Source organism: Leuresthes tenuis, unplaced genomic scaffold (genome assembly GCF_036924035.1).
Source record: "Leuresthes tenuis unplaced genomic scaffold, fLeuTen1.0.hap1 SCAF_2, whole genome shotgun sequence".
Taxonomy (NCBI): domain Eukaryota; kingdom Metazoa; phylum Chordata; class Actinopteri; order Atheriniformes; family Atherinopsidae; genus Leuresthes; species Leuresthes tenuis.
The window spans coordinates 42,357,453-42,380,002 of record NW_027325356.1 but is presented as its reverse complement, the minus strand read 5'-3'; the positions used below and the strand labels follow the sequence as shown (position 1 = coordinate 42,380,002).

Genomic DNA, 22,550 nt, shown 5'->3' with positions numbered 1-22,550 from the left:
TGAGCTACAGCCGCCCCTGAGCTACAGCCGTCCCTGAGCTACAGCCGCCCCTGAGTTACAGCCGCCCCTGAGTTACAGTCGTCCCTGAGCTACAGCCTCCCCTGAGCTACAGCCGTCCCTGAGCTACAGCCGCCCCTGAGCTACAGCCGCCCCTGAGTTACAGTCGTCCCTGAGCTACAGCCTCCCCTGAGCTACAGCCGCCCCTGAGTTACAGTCGCCCCTGAGCTACAGCCGCCCCTGAGTTACAGTCGTCCCTGAGCTACAGCCTCCCCTGAGCTACAGCCGCCCCTGAGTTACAGCCGTCCCTGAGCTACAGCCGCCCCTGAGCTACAACCGTCCCTGAGCTACAGCTGCCCCTGAGCTACAGCCGCCCCTGAGCTACAGCCGCCCCTGAGCTACGGCCGTCCCTGAGCTACAGCCGCCCCTGAGTTACAGTCGTCCCTGAGCTACAGCCTCCCCTGAGCTACAGCCTCCCCTGAGCTACAGCCTCCCCTGAGCTACGGCCGCCCCTGAGCTACAGCCGTCCCTGAGCTACAGCCGTCCCTGAGCTACAGCCGTCCCTGAGCTACAGCCGCCCCTGAGCTACAGCTGCCTCTGAGCTACAGCCGCCCCTGAGCTACAGCCGCCCCGAGCTACAGCCGTATCAACAGTCGTTCATTGTCAACAACCTAACAAACCCAAACTCTAACAATAAGCACTGCATACCTCACCTTGACCTCCACCATCACCATAACATCACACCACAATGACAGTTAAGACCACGGCTTTGGGCCCTTGGAATACAGGTCCCCATAGATGACGCCTGCAAAGGTCTCAGTGAGGAACCAAAGACAAAAACAAGTTGAACTGAACGGTTCTGTGGTTCCTGTTAACAGATGGAGCTGTGGTCTCTGCAGTATGAAGGAATGTGTGCAGCACATGCTTTTAAACAGGCTCATCTGTCTTCCACACACACTGCTGGACTCCTCAGGTCATTCCACTTGGCTCAAGTCTTTGTTGTTCACTAACTTCTAAATGCATCACGGTAACTAGAGCCAGTTGAAAAGAATGGAAAAGTTTTCAGCAGATATTATGAACAACATTGCTTAGGATCTCCATATGCCCCGGAAAACACGAATAACCTCAAATTCTTTCGAGTGCCGTTGCCCAACATTGGAAAAGCCAGTGTGTTCACACACATTTGGACTGTGAAGTCATCAGGTTACGTGTGAAGCATTCAAACACACAGCTACACTGGACATGCCGGCCCCGAGATATTAGCAAAACATTGGCTATGTGATACTGTTGAATCCTGCGATGGCAGTTTGTCACGACTAACTCTGAATCATGTCAAAAACAGGGAACAGCAGCAACATAGAGGAGTGAGGAGTTAGTTTATTTAGAAATCAAAGCAACTTCACTCCTGCAAGGAAAAGGAAGGCATGAGGTGTGTCAATCAGGCATGACTGAGTGAGTGACACGTGATGAGGGAGCTGTGGTGGAAAACCAAAGTGCACAGAGGAAAGAGGAACAGAAGTCCCTCTGCAAGGAAGCCATTTTATAGTGGGAGCACCGGTGTTCCCAATACACAATGACCCGACCACAGCTACCGGGCACCTGCAACACAAAACACGAAGACAGAGAGCCAGCCCAGCATCCAATAAGGGCGGGTCGTCACACACTCATACTGTGGTGTTTTAGTTGGACCAAAGAACAGTGGGTTACATCTGAGTTTTCAGAGGAGAACTTTGTAGTCGGAGGAAGAGTAGACGGATCAAGTAATGTTGTGAAGTTTGAAAGGTGGAAAAAACATAGGTTTAGGAGGCTGGAGCTGAACTAGACCTGAGGTGGTGTAATGGTAGGTGTAACTGGCAGTGAAGAGGTGGAAGCACAGGTCACAGATGTGACCATTAGGCAGTCTGTGACACAGGTTGGAATGAGAAGGAGATCTTTGGCAGCTCTGTGATAAGGGGGTGAGCTAAATTTGAGCTCAGCTGAGTGGATCAGCTGTGCTGGTGGGAGGTAAGAGATTTTTACAGGAGAAGTCACCAAAAGGAGAAGATATTCAAAGGAGGCTCGCTATCCGGGAGCCAGCAACTGACAAAAAACTAAAAGTAGGAGAAGACTTTCTTCTCCTCATACAGGAAGAGGTCACAGCCAGGGTAACACGGTGAGAGCCAAACGCTCAACACACAAAGGATTAACAAGGCGGCAATGAGGTCTGCGCTGTTAACGTCACAGTTTATGTTTTAATATTCTAATAATTCTTATTTTCAGGTCATGTTTTCCCCCTTTTCCCCTCATCATCACCTCCCCACAGCATTTAGTTTCCAGGTTCAGTCCCAGTCTTTGCAGAATCCTCACTTTCCCTTGCATGTTCACGCCAAGTAATGCTAAGTCTGCCTCATAGTACCACAGTCTTGTTTATCTTCATAGTGTCGTTTCGGTCTTGGTTATTTTTGCCACAGTTAAACTTTTTCATATCTGGCCCTGCTGCGCCCTCTGTTTTCGCCTTGCTCCTTGTTTGTGGAATAAACCTTTTGATTTGAGAAGTCTGCCTCTGGGTCCTCCCTCCCTCCACCGTTTCCTGACAGTTAACTGCAGACTGGTAGTTCCATAAGCTGGCAGAGAAGGAGAGGTCTGCGGGTGTGCTGTGTCAGATTAGTTTGCATTGTGGCATGGCACTCTGAAGGAGATGGTGGGAACACAATGAAGGAACATGCTTTAGACGAGTAGTGGGAACATGAGGAGGACTGACACAGCAGCTACTTCTGAAAATACAGCATCTGCGCTACAATCAACAGGACTGCTCATGTGTTCAGACAGACTGCCCTCAGCTGAGTGAGTCCTCTGGCTCAGCAACACACTGAGGGTGTAGAAATGTCTCCTCACATGAAATGATGACAGAACAGAGCATGAGCTGATAGCCCATGTTGATGAGGGAACAGAAGGGAACAGGTGACTGCTGCCATGGGCCATTTCTACTCTGCACCAGAGTCCAGTCCACATTCTGTGACCAGAACACAGAGTGCTCATCCAAACCGCTTCACATCTGACTCTGTACTTCACTCTGTGTGTGTGTGTGTGTGTGTGTGTGTGTGTTACCTGTCCAGAGAAGGGCGGGCGGTTGCCTGACCAGGCCACCTGGCCTTGGTTAAGCTGTCTAGAGATCTGAGCCAGGTTCTGATTGGATGAGCCTGATGGCTGGATGTCATTCACACCTGGAACATGGACCACAGAGGAGCTGTGCACAGAAACACACAAACAGCTCTCAGGGTGAGGTATGGATGGAAGCTGTTTGAGTGTGACCAGCACACACATCACTGACATGTACCTGAAACTTTTCCCAGAGTGTCCCTGCTGAAAGGGAGAGCTCTGCGAGTACAGCGGCTGTCCTCCTGCTGTAGAGGAGGGAACCATCATCTTCTTATCTCCCGCTGCACACAAACACACACACACAACACGGTCAGACTTCAAACAACACAGAACAGAGGCAGCAAGGGATTAAAAAAAGAGCTGGCTACACAAACACAGTGTGAGTGTGTGAGTCATACAGCCAGAGATGCCGGTGTACATCTCAGCAAAGCGTGGGTCTCTCTCCTGGGAAAACAGAGCCTCGGTCTTGTCGATGCTCTTCCCCGCCTCGTGCACTCCGCTGCTGACACTCGCCACAGGTACCTGAGGGTGGGGGTACAGGTTGATGCTGGCTAAGGATTGAAAAAACGTAGCACATCGACATGGTCACAAGTAAAAGCTACAAAAGCATCCAAATATTCCAAATGTGAGCTGGCAGGATCAATGGGCAGCAGGGAGATCCTGTGATGTCCTGGCAGCTGCCATCCAGCTCTCGTTCAGCTCCTCCATTCCTGCTGATTCCATCATCAACCAGCTCTGTGTTCTGATCAGAACTGATAAGCCAAACTTTACTGCTGCTATTAAAGGACAACCAAAGAACTTTAAAGCTTGTGCACAGGAAGCCCATATAACATCTACTATATATCAGCTCAAAGTAAATAGAAAGGTTTTGTCCTCTGTGTACAGCACCTAACCCCAACCTCACACAAAAGGAAACTTCATTGCCTTTAGAAATCAGAACCAAATGTAGGATCTGAAGCATCAACACTCAGTAAAAGCTGCTCCAGACTCATGTTTCCCGTCGTGTTCCTTCAGCTTCCTTGAATGACTCTTTTTAACGCTTTGGGAACTGAGGACACTGATTGTTGCAGTTTTTCACAGGAATCTGAGTCCATTCCTGCTGAATCCCAGATTCCAGCTGCTCAGCAGCCACCTTGATGGCAGCATCTGTCTCTGCAGAACTCCAACATCCAGCTGTGCATCAGTGGTACCTTCACCCAGATGAAGCCCTCCATGCCCTGGACTCTGCTGCAGCCCCAGACCATCACAGACGCTGGCTTTAAACCTTCCTCTGAGAACAGCTGGATGCTCTTTCTCAGCAGTTTTTCCCAGAAGCAGCTGAAACGTGGACTCATCTGCCCACAGAACACGTGTCCACTGTCTTTCTGTCCCTCTGAGATGAGCTGGAGTCCAGAGAACTGGGCCGTGGTTCTGCTCAGAGCTGATATATGGCTTCCTCCTGGTGTGATGCAGCTTCAGCTCACATTTCTGGATGCAGCCGTGGACTGTGTTGAGTGGAAATGCTTTTCCCAGCTCCTCCTGAGCCCATGTGGCTGTATGGATCATGGTGGCCTGACGGTTTCTCCTGCAGTGCTGCCTGAGGGCTCCGAGCTCATCCAACAGGGCTTTCTGTCCTTGGCCTTTCCACACTGAGACTTCCCCAGACTCCCTGAATCTGTTCCCAATATTCTGCTCTGTAGATGCTGAAAGACCAAAGTTCTTTCCAGTCTGACTCTGAGGAATATTTCCTGAACTTATTGATGATTCTCTGATGGAGTTTGGCCCAAAGCGGTGAGCCACGACCCATCCTTGTTGGAGAGGCTGAACCTTTGGTGGAAGCTGCTTTTATACCCAATCCTGACACCCTCACCTGTCAGCAGGTAACCTGCTGCTTGGAGAAGCTCCAGAAGCTGTTGCTGTAGATTCACCAAGGGTTAGTCTTTCTATGACTGAAGAACAACTTTTACTGAGCGTTGCTGCATCAGATTCTGCATTTTAAGTTGGTCAGTGAGGACACTGAAAAACATTTATGTGTGCTTTTTTCTGTGAAATGAAGGGTCAACCTAATTACAAAAATAGCTTTTGGTCTTTGTTACTTTTTTAGAAACCTTCCAAAGTTTTCTGGAAATGATAAACATGAAATGGTTGTAAATAAGAGGCTTACTGAGGAAAGATCGTAGGCTGTCAGACCGTCTCTCTGGTGAACCTCGAGCTCTGCCTGCTGCTGCTGTAACTGCCTGCACAACCAAACACACACACTGTAGCATGTCAGAAACACACACAAACATCATTTGTTCAATTTCAGTAAACAAGCGTGGGGAAATTCAATTCTGTTGGCTGACAGAAGGTCAGAAAACACTCAACTAAAGTTAGTGGTTAGTTTTCTCTAAGGAAGCTCACAGCATTGACAGGAAATAAACCAACGTGAGACTACAACTTAAAATAATATGGCATCAATGATGATGAATAAGCATGTGTACATTTATGAGTTCATGAAATGCAGCAGTTCACAGACATTTAGAGGACTACTTGAACTGTCCTCACTGGGACAGGAAAAGTTTTGAGAAGAGGTCATTCACATAAACAGGGATGGAAGTGCCTATTTTGAATGAGGCCTTATTTTTGTCCTGTATATGACCACATGACCATGGCCACCGGCCACGGTTTGTTTGTCTTCTTCCTATAGGTCTGCTCTCTGGTTGGTGACCGTGACCCTCTTATTGCAGCCACGTGGGTCGTGTGAAAAAGACCCTCTTTCAGTTCAGATTTTAGGACAGACCATATTCAAAATCTTCTGTTCCGCAGCAGGTGTTAAATTGAACTCATGATGAACACATGACATATCAGACTGTGTCATTATTTACTGAGACCAAACACAGAAGCAGTGTATGAAAAACTAAGTGAACCCCTGCAGCTTCAGCAGCAGTAAGTTGAAGTAATGGTTTTCCGTGTGACGTTATCAGTCTCTCATATGGTAGTGGAGGGATTTTGGCCCATACAGACACCTGCAGTACATGTTCACAAACCACTTCTCATTTAAAAGAGTTCAATTTAATAAACTCCAGAAACCATCATTTCATCAATCAGTGACCCTTTATCTAATAATGAATAAAAGGAGGGCAGATGTCATCATGAAGATGGAACGGACTCATGAGAAACATCACCACAGACCTGAGACAGAGGAATGGTGGTCATCTGAATGAATGTTTGCCTCTAGTTGTGTCTGTGTGTGCTCATTTCGGTAAACCTGGTTCAACAGGACCCATGAGGTGCAGCCTCATGTGAACAAGCCGTGCTTGTGGTGATGTGTCCGGCCGACAATGGAAAGACTTTTTTGTGTGGGTGTATGAGAAAGATCAGTGGCTGCTGGCAGGCCACTGCCCTCACAGCTCATGGGACTTGACGTGTTTTCACTCCTCAGGCAGTCAGCTGTGCTGTGACCCGCAGCACAACAAGAGAATAAATAGTGTCTCTTGCAGTTGTTTGCTGTTCTGGGGGCTTGACTCAATGAAAGGAAATGTCTGTAGGTAAACTGTAAGAGAAAAGGTGGGGTTCAACTGACATAATGGAGGAGTTGCAGTATAGTCCCCAACATCTGTGAAGATGCATTTCAAACAGAGCACTGACTCGTCTGAAACTTAGGGGAAGGACTATAAGAGAAGAGTTGGTGAGCAGCTGTAGCGTGACATGTGCAGGAGAGAGGATGGTAAGGGGCTTGTTGGCTAAGTTAAAGGTGTGTATATGGCTCAGCTGTTAGTAATGGCTTCTAACAAAGGATTAAAAGTGTTGGGCAGCTGCTGAAGATGGTGGCTGATAAACAGAGGGACTCCAGAGGAATGCCTGTCCCACATGACCGTCTGCTGCAGAGTCTGAAGAGAAGCAGATGAATGAGCTGGCTGTGTCCCAGAGCTGCACAGAAGAGGAACCCTTTAACCCTTGCTGATGATCTCTACCTTTGTGCTGCTGCCTGAGTGCACAAAGACAGACTTCCTGGACCATTTGTGCCCCCAAAGAACGGCAGCTCCAGCAGTGGATTAGGGCTTGGACAAGCACAGACAAGAGAAAAGGGGACTGTGTGTCAAAAGAAGTTGGAGCTCTGGAGCTACTTGAAAGTGCCTTTTTCAGACTTGCTCCATGCTCCTTGAAAGTAGGAGATGTTGTGCCAGAAACTTAATAGTCTATGGAAGGAGCTGCATTGGTGTAAAGTTGGATGTCCAAATTCGTGAGGGAGAAGAGTGGAAGACGGCCTTTAACACAACCTTAGGCCACTTTGAGTACCTGGTCAAGCATTTCGGCCTCACAAATGCTCCAGCAGTATTCCAAGTCCTCAATAATGACATTCTGAGAGACTATTTAAACCTATTCGTGTTTCTACTCTCTAAATCTCCTGCAGAGCACCATGTCTGTGGTGTACTCCAAAGACTACTGGAGAACCGTCTCTGAATCAAAGCTGAAAAATGTGAGTTTCTGTCTCCTTTCTCGGTCACATCTCCCAAGGCGGACAGATGAAGATGGACCCGGACAAGATAAAGCTGGTGGCAGAGTGGCCCACTCGCATCAACCATAAGCAACAACCTTTATCATCCGCAAGTACAGCAACATTGCATCTCCCCGAACCAAGTTACCTTCTGTTAAAACCACCTTTCTCTGGACCCCTGAAGCCGACCTGACATTCCAACAGCTCAAAGACTAATTCACCTCTGCACCCATATACTTATTCAGCTTAACTATCGCAGCTTACCACTGAGGGTGAGCTTCACCCATGCACATTCTTCTCCCAAAGGCTGTCCCTTGCAGAGCAAAACTACGATGTGGGCAATTGGGAACTTTTGGCAATCAAACTCGCTCTAGAATAATGGAGGTATTGGTTGGAGGGAGCCTTCATAGTGTGTACAGATTATAAGAACCTTTTATACCTCCACAATGCTGAAAGATTAAACTCTCACCAAGCCAGTTGGTCCCTGTTTGTTTGGTTGTTTCACCTTTTCTATTACTTAGCGTCCAGGCTCCTGCAACGTCAAAACCAGGTGCCCTGTCCAGGTAGTTTGCCTCCAAAGAGGAATCGGAACCAGCCCGGATTCTCCCCTCAACCTGCTTAGTGGGTGGTATCTCATGGCAGAATAGAACCAGATTCGCCAATGGTTAATCTTGGACCCAGATCCAGAAACTGGACCTCCCGGTCGCCGGGTTGTTCCCTTTGCAGCCTGCTCCACTGTTATCCACAGGGCTCATACCTCCAAGTTTGCCTGCCACCCTGAAATACATCACACCATCACACTCCTTACTACACACTATTTCTTGTGCTTGCACTACGTGTGCAAGAAGTAAGAATAAGAACTGATCACCGTCTGGACTTCTGCAACCTCTGGAGGTCCCCGGTCAGGCCTGGTCTCCTATCTCCCTGGACTTTGTCTCTGGACTGTTCCCCTCGCAAGGTAAAACCACCATTCTCACCAATATTGACAGTTTTTGTAAGGTCGCTCATTTTATTCCCCTCGACAAACTGCCTTCATCTGCTGAAACCGGGACTCTTTGTCACGATTTACGCTCTGTTCCATGTCTTGTCTCGTTATTTCCTGTTTTATTTTGAAGAATCACTGACCTTCTCCTCTCGTTTCAGGTATCTTGCCCTTCCTCCCGTGCCAAGTGTCTGATTGTCTTCCCTGATTCCCAAGTGTTTCCACCTGTTCCCCTTGGTCCCTCACGTGTTCAAATAGTCTGCGTTTCCCTTGTCTTGTGCCAGTATGTTGTCTCCATTCATGAGCCTCATTACCAGCCTTACTTTGACCCATAGAGTCCACGAGCCTGCAGTGAGCGATTCTCCTGCAGTGCTATCTTGTTTGTAATTTAGTCATAGTTTATTTATTCTATACGGTAAGTTTCATAGCCTTGTTTGTTCCTCTGTTTTCAAGGAGAGATTTTTGTTTATAGTTAAAGTTTCATAGAGCCCCTGTTTTGTAAGAGTGCATCCTTTGTTAAATCCGCCTCATTAGGAGAGCGTGTCTTTGTTTAGTTAAATTGTTCATAGCGTTTCTGTTTCCCTCCTGAGTTGGAGCGGTTTATGTTTTGTAGATTTCATAGCTGCGCTCATCCTCCCCCACAGTTACGGAGGTGAGTGCTTGGGTCTTTCACAGCCTTTACTTTGCTCTGCTTTGAGATCCTCGTCCTGCCTTGCTGTGCTCTGTGTGTTTCTAATAAACATCTCTACGAATCCAAACTGACCCTGCACCTGTGTCCTGAGTCCAAGGTTCCTGACACTCTTCTGGTAAATCAAGTTTCCATCTTCATGGCATTCCCTCTGAAGTGGTGTCTGACCAGGGACCCCAATTCATCTCACAGGTATGGCGAATATTTTGTACTTCTCTGGGGGCTAAGGTTTCAAGGTTTTTAAGGTTTTGAGCTCTGGTTACCACCCCAGTCCAACGGGCAGACGGCGCAGCTTAATCAGAAGCTTGAGGCTGCCCTCCACTGTGTCCCTGCCAAAAAAATCTGAAACATCCCATAGTTGAGCTGCTATAGGCCTAGACTGCTGGGGGGCCTCTTACATAACCCCTCACTTTGCCTCCCTGTACATGATGTACATTTGGCATTATTGTTGTCATTAACTTGTGTCTTCCTGTCTAAACAGGTACCCATTGAATGATGTTATGGTGCTTGTTGTCCCCTCTTTTCTGTCCTCAAACCCCAGCTGGTCGAGGCAGATGGCCACCCTTTCACCCACAACCGAATTGAACAAACCATCCTCCTGGAGCAGGCAGTTGGCCTGGCTCGAAGAGGTACACAACACTCACCTCCTCCGCTACTGAATTGTCTGTTCTAGGCTTAACTGGGTTATCGACCTCTCTTGTTTCCTGAAGAGGAGAGGGACCCTGAAGTTCCCTCAGTCCAACACCAATGAGCCCAGCATATTTGGAAGCAGACCGCCGTGGCTTTGCTACACATAGTTAACCACAACTGACACCTAGCAGATCGGCGCCATGTCCCAGCCCCGCAATACACTCCTGGCCAGCAGGTTTGGCTGGTGACCAAGGACATTCCTCTGAGGTCTACTTCTGAGAAACTGGCCCCGACATACATCGGCCCCTTTGCAATAGTCTATATCATCATGCATTATGGAGTTCCACCGCCGGGGTCACGGTCACACTACCTGGTGGTCTGGGTGGGGTACAGTCAGGATAAGCGTTCCTGGATCCATCAGACTTCAACAGGTTCAGGAGGGGTGAGTCTTGTGGCTTGGCGGGGGGCAGGTAAATAGTAAATGGACTGTACTTGTATAGCTTTTTTTTTTTCTCATCTAGCTGACCACTCATGGCGCTTCTAACACTAAATGCCACATTCACCCATACACACACACACTCGTACAGCACGTTTTAGTCTATGCATAACTACGTGCTTCCTAACAATTCATACACCGATGACGACTCGGTAGGCAAAGCAGGGTTCAACATCTTGCCCAAGGACACTTCAACATGTGGCCTGGGGAAGCTGGAGTTGAACCACTGACCTTCCAATTGGTGGGCTCCTCCTGAGCTACAACTGCCCCAAGTACTGTCACACTCTTGCTTTGCTGTGTTGTGTTTCCCCTACCTGCCGCCAACTCAGAAACCATACCACAGCCAGTATCCTCACCTTCCATTCTCGATTCCCACCTGGACCTACTAAGACCTGACCATTACCTTATCAGCTCCTCCCTAACCATCTCCCTCCTCCCTCAGAGTTCCACATTTACCCGGATCATCCCTCTGGCTTCCAACACCATGCACCACTAAATAAACTGTCTATATCTAAATCTGAAAGTGTTCTGCGTCTGCTCATGGGTCCTTTTTGTGAGTCGGCTCGGCACCTAGCCGTGGCAGATGAGAGGAGGTGAGGAAGAAGAGATAATGTGAGACAGGAATAAACATCAGGTTGGATGTTTCTGCTGGAGAGAGAACAACTCAGAGGAAAAACAGGGTGACAGACTGATCCATAGTTGGCTTCATTGTTGCTATCAGTCAGTAATAACTGCTCAGCTCTCTGGTTCTGACCCGTTTGCTTTGCTCGGTTCTGTCGGTGAAGTTGCTGACATGCAGGTTTAAATTCATGAAAATAATATGGTCATTTCTTCTGTTCTGTTTCAGCTGTAAATCAGAGGAGACAGAAGCTGTGGTTTATTCCTGTAATAAAACTAATGAAACGTGTTTATTTTCTCCAGACCTTTACTTCAGTGCTGTTTATGACTAACAGGAAATGCACAACATTACAACAGCAGTGTGTTCATCCCTGTTGTATTATCAGAGACTGAAGCATCAGTTCTAACCTTGTCCTTATCTGTCTCACAGATGAAGCCTCAGTTAGCTCCTCAGTTCTGTTTCAGACTAACATGGAAATAAGTTCTTATGTAAAAATATTTGGTCAGTTTAAGCTAATTTTACATGAAAACCAAAGAAGTTTGCAGCCTTTCAAAATGTTCTCTGCTTTCTTTAATTAAAGACACTGTAATTACACATGTCACATTCAAATCCTTCCAGAATATCAATCAGAAAAGCTAACTATATCGCAGATTAGAAGCTTTTATTTCTTTGTGAACATGTCGGTCATCACATATATCATAGTATATAATAATATGTCGTCTTATTCTTGTAGCTTCTGTCCTGTCCTGTCAGCCTCTAAAGTATGTGCCGGGCTCAGGCAGAGCCAAAGAGCAAAGAATTGCCAAATTGTCTTGTGATGCTCCACTGGATCTACGTGTATTGTTTGCCCAGCTGTTTGAAGCTGTGTTAAAAACGCCCAACTAAGTGATGGAAAATAGGATGCATGAAGAACCTACTTGACGTTTGTATTGGTGCAGATGATGTACTCTATTTCATCCGAGTATGGGTTCTGGAAGGTGAAACTGCTGGTTCGGATCAGCATCCACTCCCTGTTTTTCATCCGAAAACGATACATCACTGACAGGACCTGACCCTTCAGTTTCACCACCTGCAGACAGAGAGTCCTTCATTCATCCTGCTGATTCTAACATGTTCTAACTATCTAGCCGGCTGAATGAGAAGAGTAAAAGAGATGACAAGTAGTTAGTAGCTTCAATCAGCCGTTTATTCATCCTATTACAATCTTCTGCTTACATATCAGGACATTTCACCACATGACATGCAAAGTCAACTTAAATGTCTGTGAGGAAACACTTTTCTTTATGACACAAACCAAAAACACTGAACCCTCAGTCAGCCTGGGATGCTCTTCAAAGCTCCTTCGTGTATCAACCAGTTCACCTGATACAAATGAGCCTGTTGGGTCAAACTGACAGCCATGGTCCCATCTTACCTGCTGGAAACTTTCTCTCAGGTGACTCTGGTCTTCAGGATGGCAGAACTCCAGAATATCTTTCCCCAACAAGTCCTGCAAAACAGAACGACAGTCAGTTCACAGCAACTCATGGCCTGGTTAAACAAAGAGCTTCATTCAAAAAACAAAATGTATTTGTACACAAAAGTGCAGATTTTGATTAATTTCATTCAACATTTCAGCGGGATCAAGGGTACTACTTCAGATTGGTATTCAAATCATATTAATCTGACAGATTTGTACATGTAAATGGTGTGTCCTCCATATGTACCAGAGCCCCCCATGGTGTGCCACAAGGTTCTGGACTTGGACCAATTCCGGTCTCCCTGTATATACTACACTGTGGACATCATAAGGACACATGGCATACATTTCCTTTGCTATGCTAATGACAACCAGCTTTATGCATCAATGAAACAAGTTATTATGGTAACAGGGTTGTGTGCCATTTTAGCTGGCTGTCCATGTAATGATAATGATGGGAGTTGTGGCCTCTCTACAATGGCTTCCTGTAAAGTTTAGAATATAATTCAAAATAACTATCATGACATACAAAGCATTTAATGGTCAAACTCCCACTTATATGAAATGATCATTCTATCATACTTATATTAACCTAATGTTCTCTATATTAAACTATTATCCCCTATCACCCCACAAGAACACTTCACTGTCAGCATTCTGGTGTAGTTGCTAAAAATCACTGGGACTGGAATGGGATGCAGAGCCTTCAGTTTCCAGGCTCCTTTGCTGTGGAACCAGCCATCTGCTTAGGTAAGGACACTGACACCCTCCCTGCTTTAAAACTGAAGCTCAAAACTTACCTCTTTGAAAGAGCCTATTCTTAATTCATGGATACATCTGTGATCTTCTTGTTTTAATCTTTCTTTCTGTTTGTCTTTTGTTTCATTACAACCATTTATTCATGTATCTTTGTTTATTATTATTACCATTTTGACTGCTTTCATAAGTGGTTTTCATTTCATTCTTATCTTTTTACCTTGGCTGTTTTGTCTGAATGCTGCTTTTGCTCTGTGAAGCGCTTTGGTGGTACCTCTGTCCCACATGTACAGTTGGTACACAACAAACAACCACCTAGTCTCAACATCTACCTATCATGGTGAAGTCACAGAGGAACACTAAAATGACACAGTGAGGGAAGCTAACACAACCATACAGAAGCTAAAATGCATCTCAGAAAAGATCTGAGGAGCAACATGGAAATGTGTCCCAATTACAGCACTGGGTCCTGAAATCACTTTGAGCTGACCTGAGGCTGATAACCAATGACGTTGATGCAGCGCGGGTCGACAAAAGTGATGACACCATCCGAGTTGTGGCGTGACAAGAACTCTGTGGGAACCGACAGCCCGTTCATGTCCATGGAGACCGGAGAGCTGGTTACCTGAGGGAGGCACACACAGTCAGTTTGAGGCTGAGTGAGACAGAGCTGCAGTTTTATCAGGAGCTGGAACATCTCAGCAGATCCCTCACACAGTGATAAAGAAACACACCACACCTCCTTCAGTCCATTTCAAGAACACTCCACACTGTTGTGGAAACACTCCAGAGTGGCACCTGTGTGCAGAATCCGTGTATCATTCGTTTTTCCAAAGAAACCCAAAAAAGTTTGACAAACAAACCTTGTGAAAGTAGCTTAACAACTGAGTGATTTATGATCACTTTTATTGTATAGAAACACCATTCCTCCATAGATGTAATGTAGGAGCCAGTGGCACTGTACCAAGATGGCCGCCATGTAGGCACACCCCTCTAGAGAGCGGCAGCAGTCAATGTGGCGTCTATGTATATATGTCCAGAGTGGTGTAAAAAGAGTGGCGACACTCCCATAGACTTCTATAGAAAGAAAGGAATGTGGAATAATAAAAATAATGATCAGCTTGCAAGGCACTAATCTTTACAGTCAGCCTTGAAGGCAGCTGACTGAATAATGACGTGCAATATGAAATCATCATTATCCCAATAATTAGCCTGCAAGGCACTAATTTCTCCAGATACTCTTGAAAGTAGCTAACAGAATACTGAAAAAATATGCCTTTTGTATCAACAAACTAGCTAAGCTAACTTTGGCAGTAACTTGCAATTAAAAATTTCAAGCAGCTCAATAACCAGTTTATTTACAAAGATACTGTATAGTCGATGGGTGCCGGTGAGCTGATTGATTGTGCTGTCACTCGCGATTTGATTGGTTGCTGTCGGGTGCTTGTGCAGCCTCCCAGGCTGAGCAGCCTCCCAGGCTGAGCAGCCTCCCAGGCCGAGCAGCCTCCCAGGCCGTGCAGCCTCCCAGGCTGAGCAGCCTCCCAGGCTGAGCGGCCTCCCAGGCTGAGCAGCCTCCCAGGCCGTGCAGCCTCCCAGGCTGAGCAGCCTCCCAGGCTGAGCAGCCTCCCAGGCTGAGCAGCCTCCCAGGCCGAGCAGCCTCCCAGGCCGTGCAGCCTCCCAGGCTGAGCAGCCTCCCAGGCTGAGCAGCCTCACCAAACTTCCGGGTCTAAATATTAAAATCAAATTCTGTCCTGGTGCCTGTTTTTCCATTTCGTATTTTTAATCTGAGCCTAAAAGTGAAATATGAAAAACCAGGCATCTTTTTGTTTTTGGTGTTGTAATGAAAAGCAAAAAAACAAAATAAACAGTCAGTTTTTCATTATTTGTTTTTTGATTGGAAATTGAAAATGAAAGAAGGAATGATACCCTGATTGGATTGTACAGGATGCAGGATATGCGGCAGGAGTCAGAGTTTGGTGTGTAGGCGGTCAGGTCTCCTATGTGTCTGTAAGTTGACCCTGAGCTGACAGCAGGAAACGATGTGAAGCAGTAACTCCAACTCAGAGATTTTCTGAACTTGGTGCTAAACAAAAAGTCTGGTTCACCTGATGTGGACGTGTGTTATCACATGAAGACCCCAGAAACATTTGGAACACTTCAGCCCTCACCATGTGACTGCTGCCACACATCCAATTATTTGTGGGGACCTTTGGGCAGTGAGTGCATTCACTAAACGTTTAACAGTAAAGGTGTGGTAGGGTAAGAGAGGTGGGGAGTCAGTATTTGCAACAAAACCAGGTGAAACATATGAGTGATGAGAAAAGCCTGGTGGACAGAAAAGTGATGTGGGAAAGGAGAGGAAACTACTCAGCACCAATATCCTTTCAGATGAAGCCCAGAGAGAGTTGTACTGACACACACCTGCAGTCTCCCAATGGCCACCAGGCAGTACTTTCCTGTTTGGCCTGCCTCTGTGTCTTCCTCTGGTATTGTCATACCTGAGGAAAAAGGAAGGAGCCCATTAGTGACATTCAATCCATTCAGACCTAAACTAACATATGTATGTCTCCCCAGACCTCAGACCTATATAGGGCATCGTCAATAAGTGACTGTAAAGGCTGAAGCTCTAAACTATAATAGTTTTATTTGATTTCTTCTTGAGAAGTTGAGAATTGACATGTTTACATGAACCAGTAACACCTCCACCTTTTATTTGGAAAACTCAGCTTTGAGGAGGCTGTTTTCAGACTGTGCTGAGGGTAAACAGGGTCAGTCCAACTGTCTCTTCTGTTCACCGGCAGTGACAGCTGATCTACTGGCTGGCACAGTCACTGCTCAGTTACAAGTTCTGAGTCTTTCAATCAATCAACATTTATGTGTATTAGGGATGCACCAATCCAGCTTTTTTGATTCCGATAACTGGGTTTTGCATATCGGTTGATACCTGATACAGATCCGATACCATTGTTGAATTTACAAACTGTGTACCTCATTATGTGGAAGGCTTCAGGTTTGACTTAAATATTTGCTATATTTTCAGTTTCTTCACAGCCATGTTGTTGATTGTTTTGGAGAAACGAAGGGGACAAATGAGAAGAGCCTCTGTGTGACACGTTTCCATTCACTGACAAAGCCAATCTGAAGCCATCTTTTAAACAGCAACAAAAAAGATGGTCGAATGTTTATATTAAATGGTTTGTAGTAAATAAACTCAGCTGTGTAGTGTCACCAGAGGAGGAGGATATAGCTTTCATTGTTAGTGGTTGTAATTCAGTAGAAGAAGTAGATGTTCTAAAAAAGAAATACTGCAGGAGGAAAAACAACACCTGTGGTGGACATCCACACCCTGCTGAATCTTTCCTCTCCTCCTCTGACGGGTGGTACAGGTCCACTGAGGAATACAGCTGCATTCAGCGAGCTCACTGTGTTTAATAATCCAATAAAGTCCCGTTTCAGAACCTCAGATTGTTGCTTGGACACATCATCTGATGGTTAGCACCTTTCCAGGCTATTTAGCTTTAGCTGAGTGCTAGGTGCCCAGACACTAAAGGCTTCAGCTGTGTGTAGGACATGCACACGGAGTCGCTGGCTCGTCAGATAAGTTGTAAAAAAAGAATAAAAATGATTAAAAAAGTCTTGGTTTACTTAAAAGAAAAAGAATAAAATTATGTCTAAGACTTGTGGAAAGAAGTAAAATGATTTAAAAGCAAATTAAGCAATCAGGGGTCAGGGGTTCACTTAGTTTTTCACTCACTGCTTCTGTGTTTGGTCTCAGTTTATGTTCATAGTTATATAATTGCTCTAATGTTGGATTCACCTCATTTTTAAGAGCTGGTTTAAGAGAGGATCTCTTAAGGACCAGCAAGAAAAAAAGGAATTTCTTTCATATCATAAAAGCAGACATCCAAAGTTTTTCATCTAAATAAACAAGGATAATCTAACAAACCACAGTGGATTGTTTTTTTCACTCAGCTGCACTCCACAAAAAAGACAGAGACTTCATCCTTACTGGCGGCTACATTCCTCTCTGCTACCACAGGCCATCTGGCAGAGAAAGCACGGCGCTCCATGTGAGATGGATGTGGAATTTCAAAATGTGTCCCTCTCAGCCATCTGTAATCCATGAGTCTGTGTGCATGTGTTGCCTGATGGCCTTTGCTTGCAGTATTGTGTCCAGAACATTCCACAGGATTATTTTTAGTGCTAGGAAGTGAACTATAAATCAATGTGTGTGTTCCACCCAGACACATTCCTGCGTGGCCTAAAATAAGGTCATTAACTCAATGTTGTTGACTTTAATCATCATCATCAGTTATTTGTGGAGTTGGGGGCAGAAGCAGAGCAGCGAGGATGGAAAGTTAGGATCTGTCGGGTGGAAGCAGGATGAAGAGGACTTGTTGCAAAGTCTGTTGCCTGCAAAACTGTGAGAATTTATGCCCCCACAGTAATAGAAATGCATTGATTTTGTGTCTTCTCCCGTCCCGCAGGAGAAAAAACACGTCATTTTATAGGCTGTTAATGAAGAGATTCACGGACAATAGAGAAACTTCTCCAGATGTCAGACTTGCCCTGCTTTGTCTTTGTGCTGTAAAGACCTTCTTTGAGCTTCCTTTCCACATCATTTATTGACATCCTGTCGCTAGGCTACATCCCGATCCCGCAGTTTTGTTTTTTTTAGCTGCCCGCAGCAACGTTCAGACCGCCTGCTCCCGTGAGATTTGAGTTGCGTCCGGCGGGACCCAATCCCAATGCAGCCCTCTAGAGTGTGGCATATGTGAGGCTTCTGAAACCATGCGGCCATTTTAGTGAGTTGGCCTGTATGGCCTTGTTTTTGCTGGCCTTTTTAATGATTGTAGGACTGCTTAGGTGAGTTTGTCTGCTGTATCTGCTCGTATGTCTTGTCCTGCCTCCACCTCTGGCACCCTCTTTACTTTCATTACCCCCTATCCAAACCAGGGTCTGTATCCCACCCCGCTATGACTGGTGTGCAGTTGGTGAGAGGCTGGGGCAGGTTGTGGTTGTGGAAGAAAAGATGGTTGTTGTGGTGTGAGGAGCACTGGATGGCATTAGGGGAGTGACTCTGGGATCACTGTGTAGCCTCCTGCAGGTGTCATAGGTCCAACTAGATGAAACACCAATGAGGTTCCCACCTGATGACCCCAATGACATGTTGGTCAGCACTGGTCACTGGTCTATAGGGATTATAGGGAGTTATTCACTGAGCCTGGTCCATTTTTTCTTCAGCACAAGTTTCTTGTGTTTTCCTTTAATTCCACTTGGCTTCTTGACATCCACGAGCACATTCTATCCCTTGTCTCTACAAACACTGCACAAAGTGTGGCTGATGTGTGCATCTCTGGCACTGCATGTTCTCAGTTTCAATGCACGGCACTTGGAATGGCCCTGTGGTACACCACAAGTCGCCTGAGCCCCTGAGGAGGTAAAGTTATTCAGACTGACTGAAAAGGTTGTGTTATAACGATAGGAGACTAATAGTAATGAATCATTCATTTCAACCCTGGAGTCTAAATAATGGAGGAGGACTTAAATCTAAAAGAACTCAGAGTGAGGATTATTCTCTATCTGCACTCAGCAGGAAGTCATTGGTCACCTGAACAAGCACTGTCTCTGTACTATGAAGTGTTCTGAAAGCAGACAGGAAGCTGCTAAAAACACTGTCATCATTCACAAATTATACATATATATACATCCAGTTAGTATTAGCAAATACAATCACAGAAGACTCTATGACACCCAGGAGGCCTAATGTGCTTTCCATTGGTACAGAGGAAACAGAGGTAGGCTTATTGGAGTTACTGCTGTTATTTAACTCATTACTGTTAACACAACCCCTGTAAAGGGTAAAGATGCAAGCTGATGGTCTTAATGTGGAATGTTCTGGTGAAGTTCTGACAACAGAAAAGACCAGCAGGGGAAGCTAGTGAGAGCAGCAGTGTTTAGAGCTAGGTCAGGTTCTGAAAAGAAAACGGTCCTCTCTGGGTGTAGTCTATCATTTCTGAAGACAGAAGAATGATTCCAGAACTAATTGAAATTTACAATAAAGTGGAAGTTGAAAGCTCTGCAGGCCGTTTGGAGCCAGATGTGGAACCTGAGGATTCTGCTGAAGTACTCAGACCTGTAGACCAGAGATAATACAACAGTGTGTAAAAAGTTGAAATGTGGCTGAAGTCCTCCTTTAACAGTTGGGACTGCTGGCAGCTTGTGCTGTTAGTGTCCAAGTGGATTATCACTTGGATGACTGATGACAGGAGTGAGCTGAGTCCTCCTGGAAGTTTAGTCCCAATAACCCTAGCTCCTGGAGAGCAGAGGGTGTGAAAAACAGAGTAATATATCATGTGGTTGGTGGGCAGAGCAGGAAGCAGCATCTGCCTGGCTCACAGATGTTGATATCAATACAGGTGCATAGAACCAAAGAAGAGGAAAGATCAGGGCTTGGATACACAATATTTGTAGGTGACGTCGGCTTTAAGTAGAGTAATCAGTGCAGTTCCAAAGAAAGGGACTTGGTTTGAATTCTTTCTTACATGAGATTATTTCACCTCCAAACTGAAAGGAAACTTGAGATATAAGTAAGAAGGGAGAAGGCTTCCTGAGACACAGCTGAATTGAGGAGAAATTCTGACGAATCCACTCCAGTATTTGGTCACATAAAACAGCTGCTGTGCATGGGACTGAGAATATTTCATTTTTAGCACAGCTGAGACATGGCCACTGAACGAGAAACGGCAGTTCATGCTCCAAAGGGTAGCCCCAAAACAGGTGGAAATACACTGAAGATGATGTTCCAGTCAGAGGCTGAGGTGGTAAGGTTAGACTTAGGTTAGAGTGTCAGACTGAAGCTGGAACAGCGTTACCTCGCTGCTCATTTCCTCTCTTCTGCCAACATGATTAACGCAGCCTCTACCTGACTTCATGAAGCAATATTTATTCATTTTGAGATGGAGAAGCTAAAATAGGGAGAAGAAACCACTTGTTGAGCTTTGTGACACTGAATGTGCAGATATATGAGAGGAACACCTGGAGTTTCTGGAAGGAGACACTGAACACACTGACTTTTTGATATATCTGGAAAATCCATCAGCCAAGAGACAGGCAGCACAATCAGTCTGAACACAGGCTGAACTGGGTCCGGTCCAGAGAGAAGTGACTCACACAGGCTGTGGATCTGTGGCTGAATCCACAGAGCAGGCCACACTCAGTGCTGTTACATGAGCGCCATCTCATCGGATTAATGGCTAAATTACAATAAGACTGACTTATTCAGCTCATGTAGACGCCTTAATCTGACAAGAAATCCAATCGGATCGGGTTACTTGTGATCGGATTAAGACCCTGAGATAAATTGATCCAAACGTGCACTGAACGTGCACGTAGACGACAGCGGATCGGATCGAGCGTTCTGAGCATGCTCCAGATTTTTTCACCCGGAAGTGGAAGGAGACGATATTCCTGTTGTTGTCGACAGAAAGACAGAAACAAGGCGATGGAGAATGTTGTGCATCTCTGTGCCATAACCAGCTCATCACAGATGGAGAGGGACGCAGCTTCATCTCGCTCTGCGTTCGCCATCTTTCTGAATGCCTGAGTTTGTTGTTGTTGGCGGTGAAGACGTCAACAGGAAGTGGCTCTATTAGCGATAGCTGAAATGGGGACAGCGCCACCTATGGTACCGGGGTATGACATGCTTTGTGCCAGTGATTCCATTCATTCACCAACATATATCCAAGGATAATTACCCTCAGATAAGGAGCAGAACCCAACTGGAGCTGTAATCCAGTTAATCTCACCATGTGGACCCACTGAGTGAGTGGAACTGTGAGGTGTGAGCGTGTGTTTGTTTACCTGCAGGGGGCCAGGCTTTGATGTATCCAGTGCAATGCACCACAGAGTACTGAGCCTCTCCTTCTTTAGAGGGTCCCAGGCCATTTCTGATCAGACACACACACACACACACACACGTTTAAATCAGCAGGTTAGGAAGCTCTTAGCAGTAACACACTTCTGAGGCTTGTCCTACAAAGTGAGTTCACTAAAACAAACAGATTCTACAACTGGTTCCACATTGGTGGTTCTGATCTTTCTTTGCTGGCTCAGACTGTCTCTTCGGACTCTGAGTGTGTGTAGAGGTGTGAGAATGTAAAGATCCTGACAGCTGCTGCGTGGATCACAATGTTCTGATCAGATGTCAGCAGAAGGGTTCTGTTAGATCAGGACTGGATATGAAACATATAGAACCCGGACTCCATGTTGTTTTGCTGTAACTGCAGCTTCATTGGTGGGTCAGCAGGTTTGGATATTAGCCTTCTGATTCTGGTCCAAAGGGCTGAGTTTTGGTTCCTACGGTGGCTCAGAGGTTTTACAGATTCAGCTGTGAAACAACTGTGTATCGTGGATAAATTTGGGGATTAAATCTAAGTGTGGAACCCTGACTGGCTGAATGACTGAATGACATCTCTTCAGCATAACTGAAGCTCTTTAAGTGTCAGACATAAATTTTTATTAAACATTTTACTGTTGTTTCAGTAGCTCTGAGTTTCAGGACCAGAATCAGGGAAAGGACCCGGCAGAAACAGGACTCCTCTGGGGGCTTTCAGCACCACACACAGCTGCTCTCTAGCAGAACTGCATCACTGCTGTCTGACAGGAGAACTGACTGCCTGATTAGTGTTCAAGCCTTTCTAGCTGGGAGTGCTTCTTCAGATCATCACAGCTGGGTCTGTGCTGGTCTCTGTTCTCAGACGGCTTGTAGCTTTTTGCTGGACCTTCTGGCTGCTCTGTTGCCCTGGATGCACTGTAATGTAAGTGCGATACATACCAGAGGCCAGAGGCCAGAGGCCAGAGGCCAGAGGCCTGGGAGCAGTATAGAATAGAAAAACACTTTCTTATTGTATGATGGGAGTCCTCTGCATGACTTTCTAATGATATATTAGTGATTGTGGTGGTTTGTTGAACTGTGTTCATGGATATTAAGTGAAGCTCCTGCTCCTTCCTCACTGACATGAGAACATTTAACTCCAGACTTCAAACAGCAAAACAGTGAGGTGGAAGAAGTGAAACTGCACTAAAAGCAAGGAACTAGTGTGGCTTTGTTTCAGGTCTATGTTTTTCTCTCTTATGGTTATTACTGACGACACTGTAAGCTGCTGCCTATGAATGCACAAATCCTACTGGAAATGTTATCTGGTATCTTCCCCACAGACACCCGTTTGAAAGCCTCACTGCAGAGACCTGGGAGGCCGTACCTGTATCTCTTCCTCATGTTAGACAGACGGTTGAGTGAGATGTGATCCAGGGGTGCACTGCCACAC

General features: G+C 45.9%; 1 protein-coding gene across 1 annotated transcript in view; it reads right to left on the bottom strand.

Annotated features, from left to right (window-relative positions):
* The window catches only part of arnt2 (aryl-hydrocarbon receptor nuclear translocator 2), a 102,323-nt gene that overhangs the window by 11,360 nt on the left and 68,413 nt on the right, over window positions 1-22,550 (bottom strand). The window contains exons 7-16 of the mRNA XM_072381123.1: window positions 22,485-22,550; window positions 21,085-21,170; window positions 15,643-15,719; window positions 13,712-13,846; window positions 12,421-12,495; window positions 11,924-12,075; window positions 5,279-5,351; window positions 3,534-3,657; window positions 3,314-3,416; window positions 3,085-3,223 (exon numbers count right to left, since the gene is read on the bottom strand). Coding sequence (XP_072237224.1) covers window positions 3,085-3,223; window positions 3,314-3,416; window positions 3,534-3,657; window positions 5,279-5,351; window positions 11,924-12,075; window positions 12,421-12,495; window positions 13,712-13,846; window positions 15,643-15,719; window positions 21,085-21,170; window positions 22,485-22,550 — 1,030 coding nt within the window. The remainder of the gene's footprint in view (window positions 1-3,084; window positions 3,224-3,313; window positions 3,417-3,533; window positions 3,658-5,278; window positions 5,352-11,923; window positions 12,076-12,420; window positions 12,496-13,711; window positions 13,847-15,642; window positions 15,720-21,084; window positions 21,171-22,484) is intronic.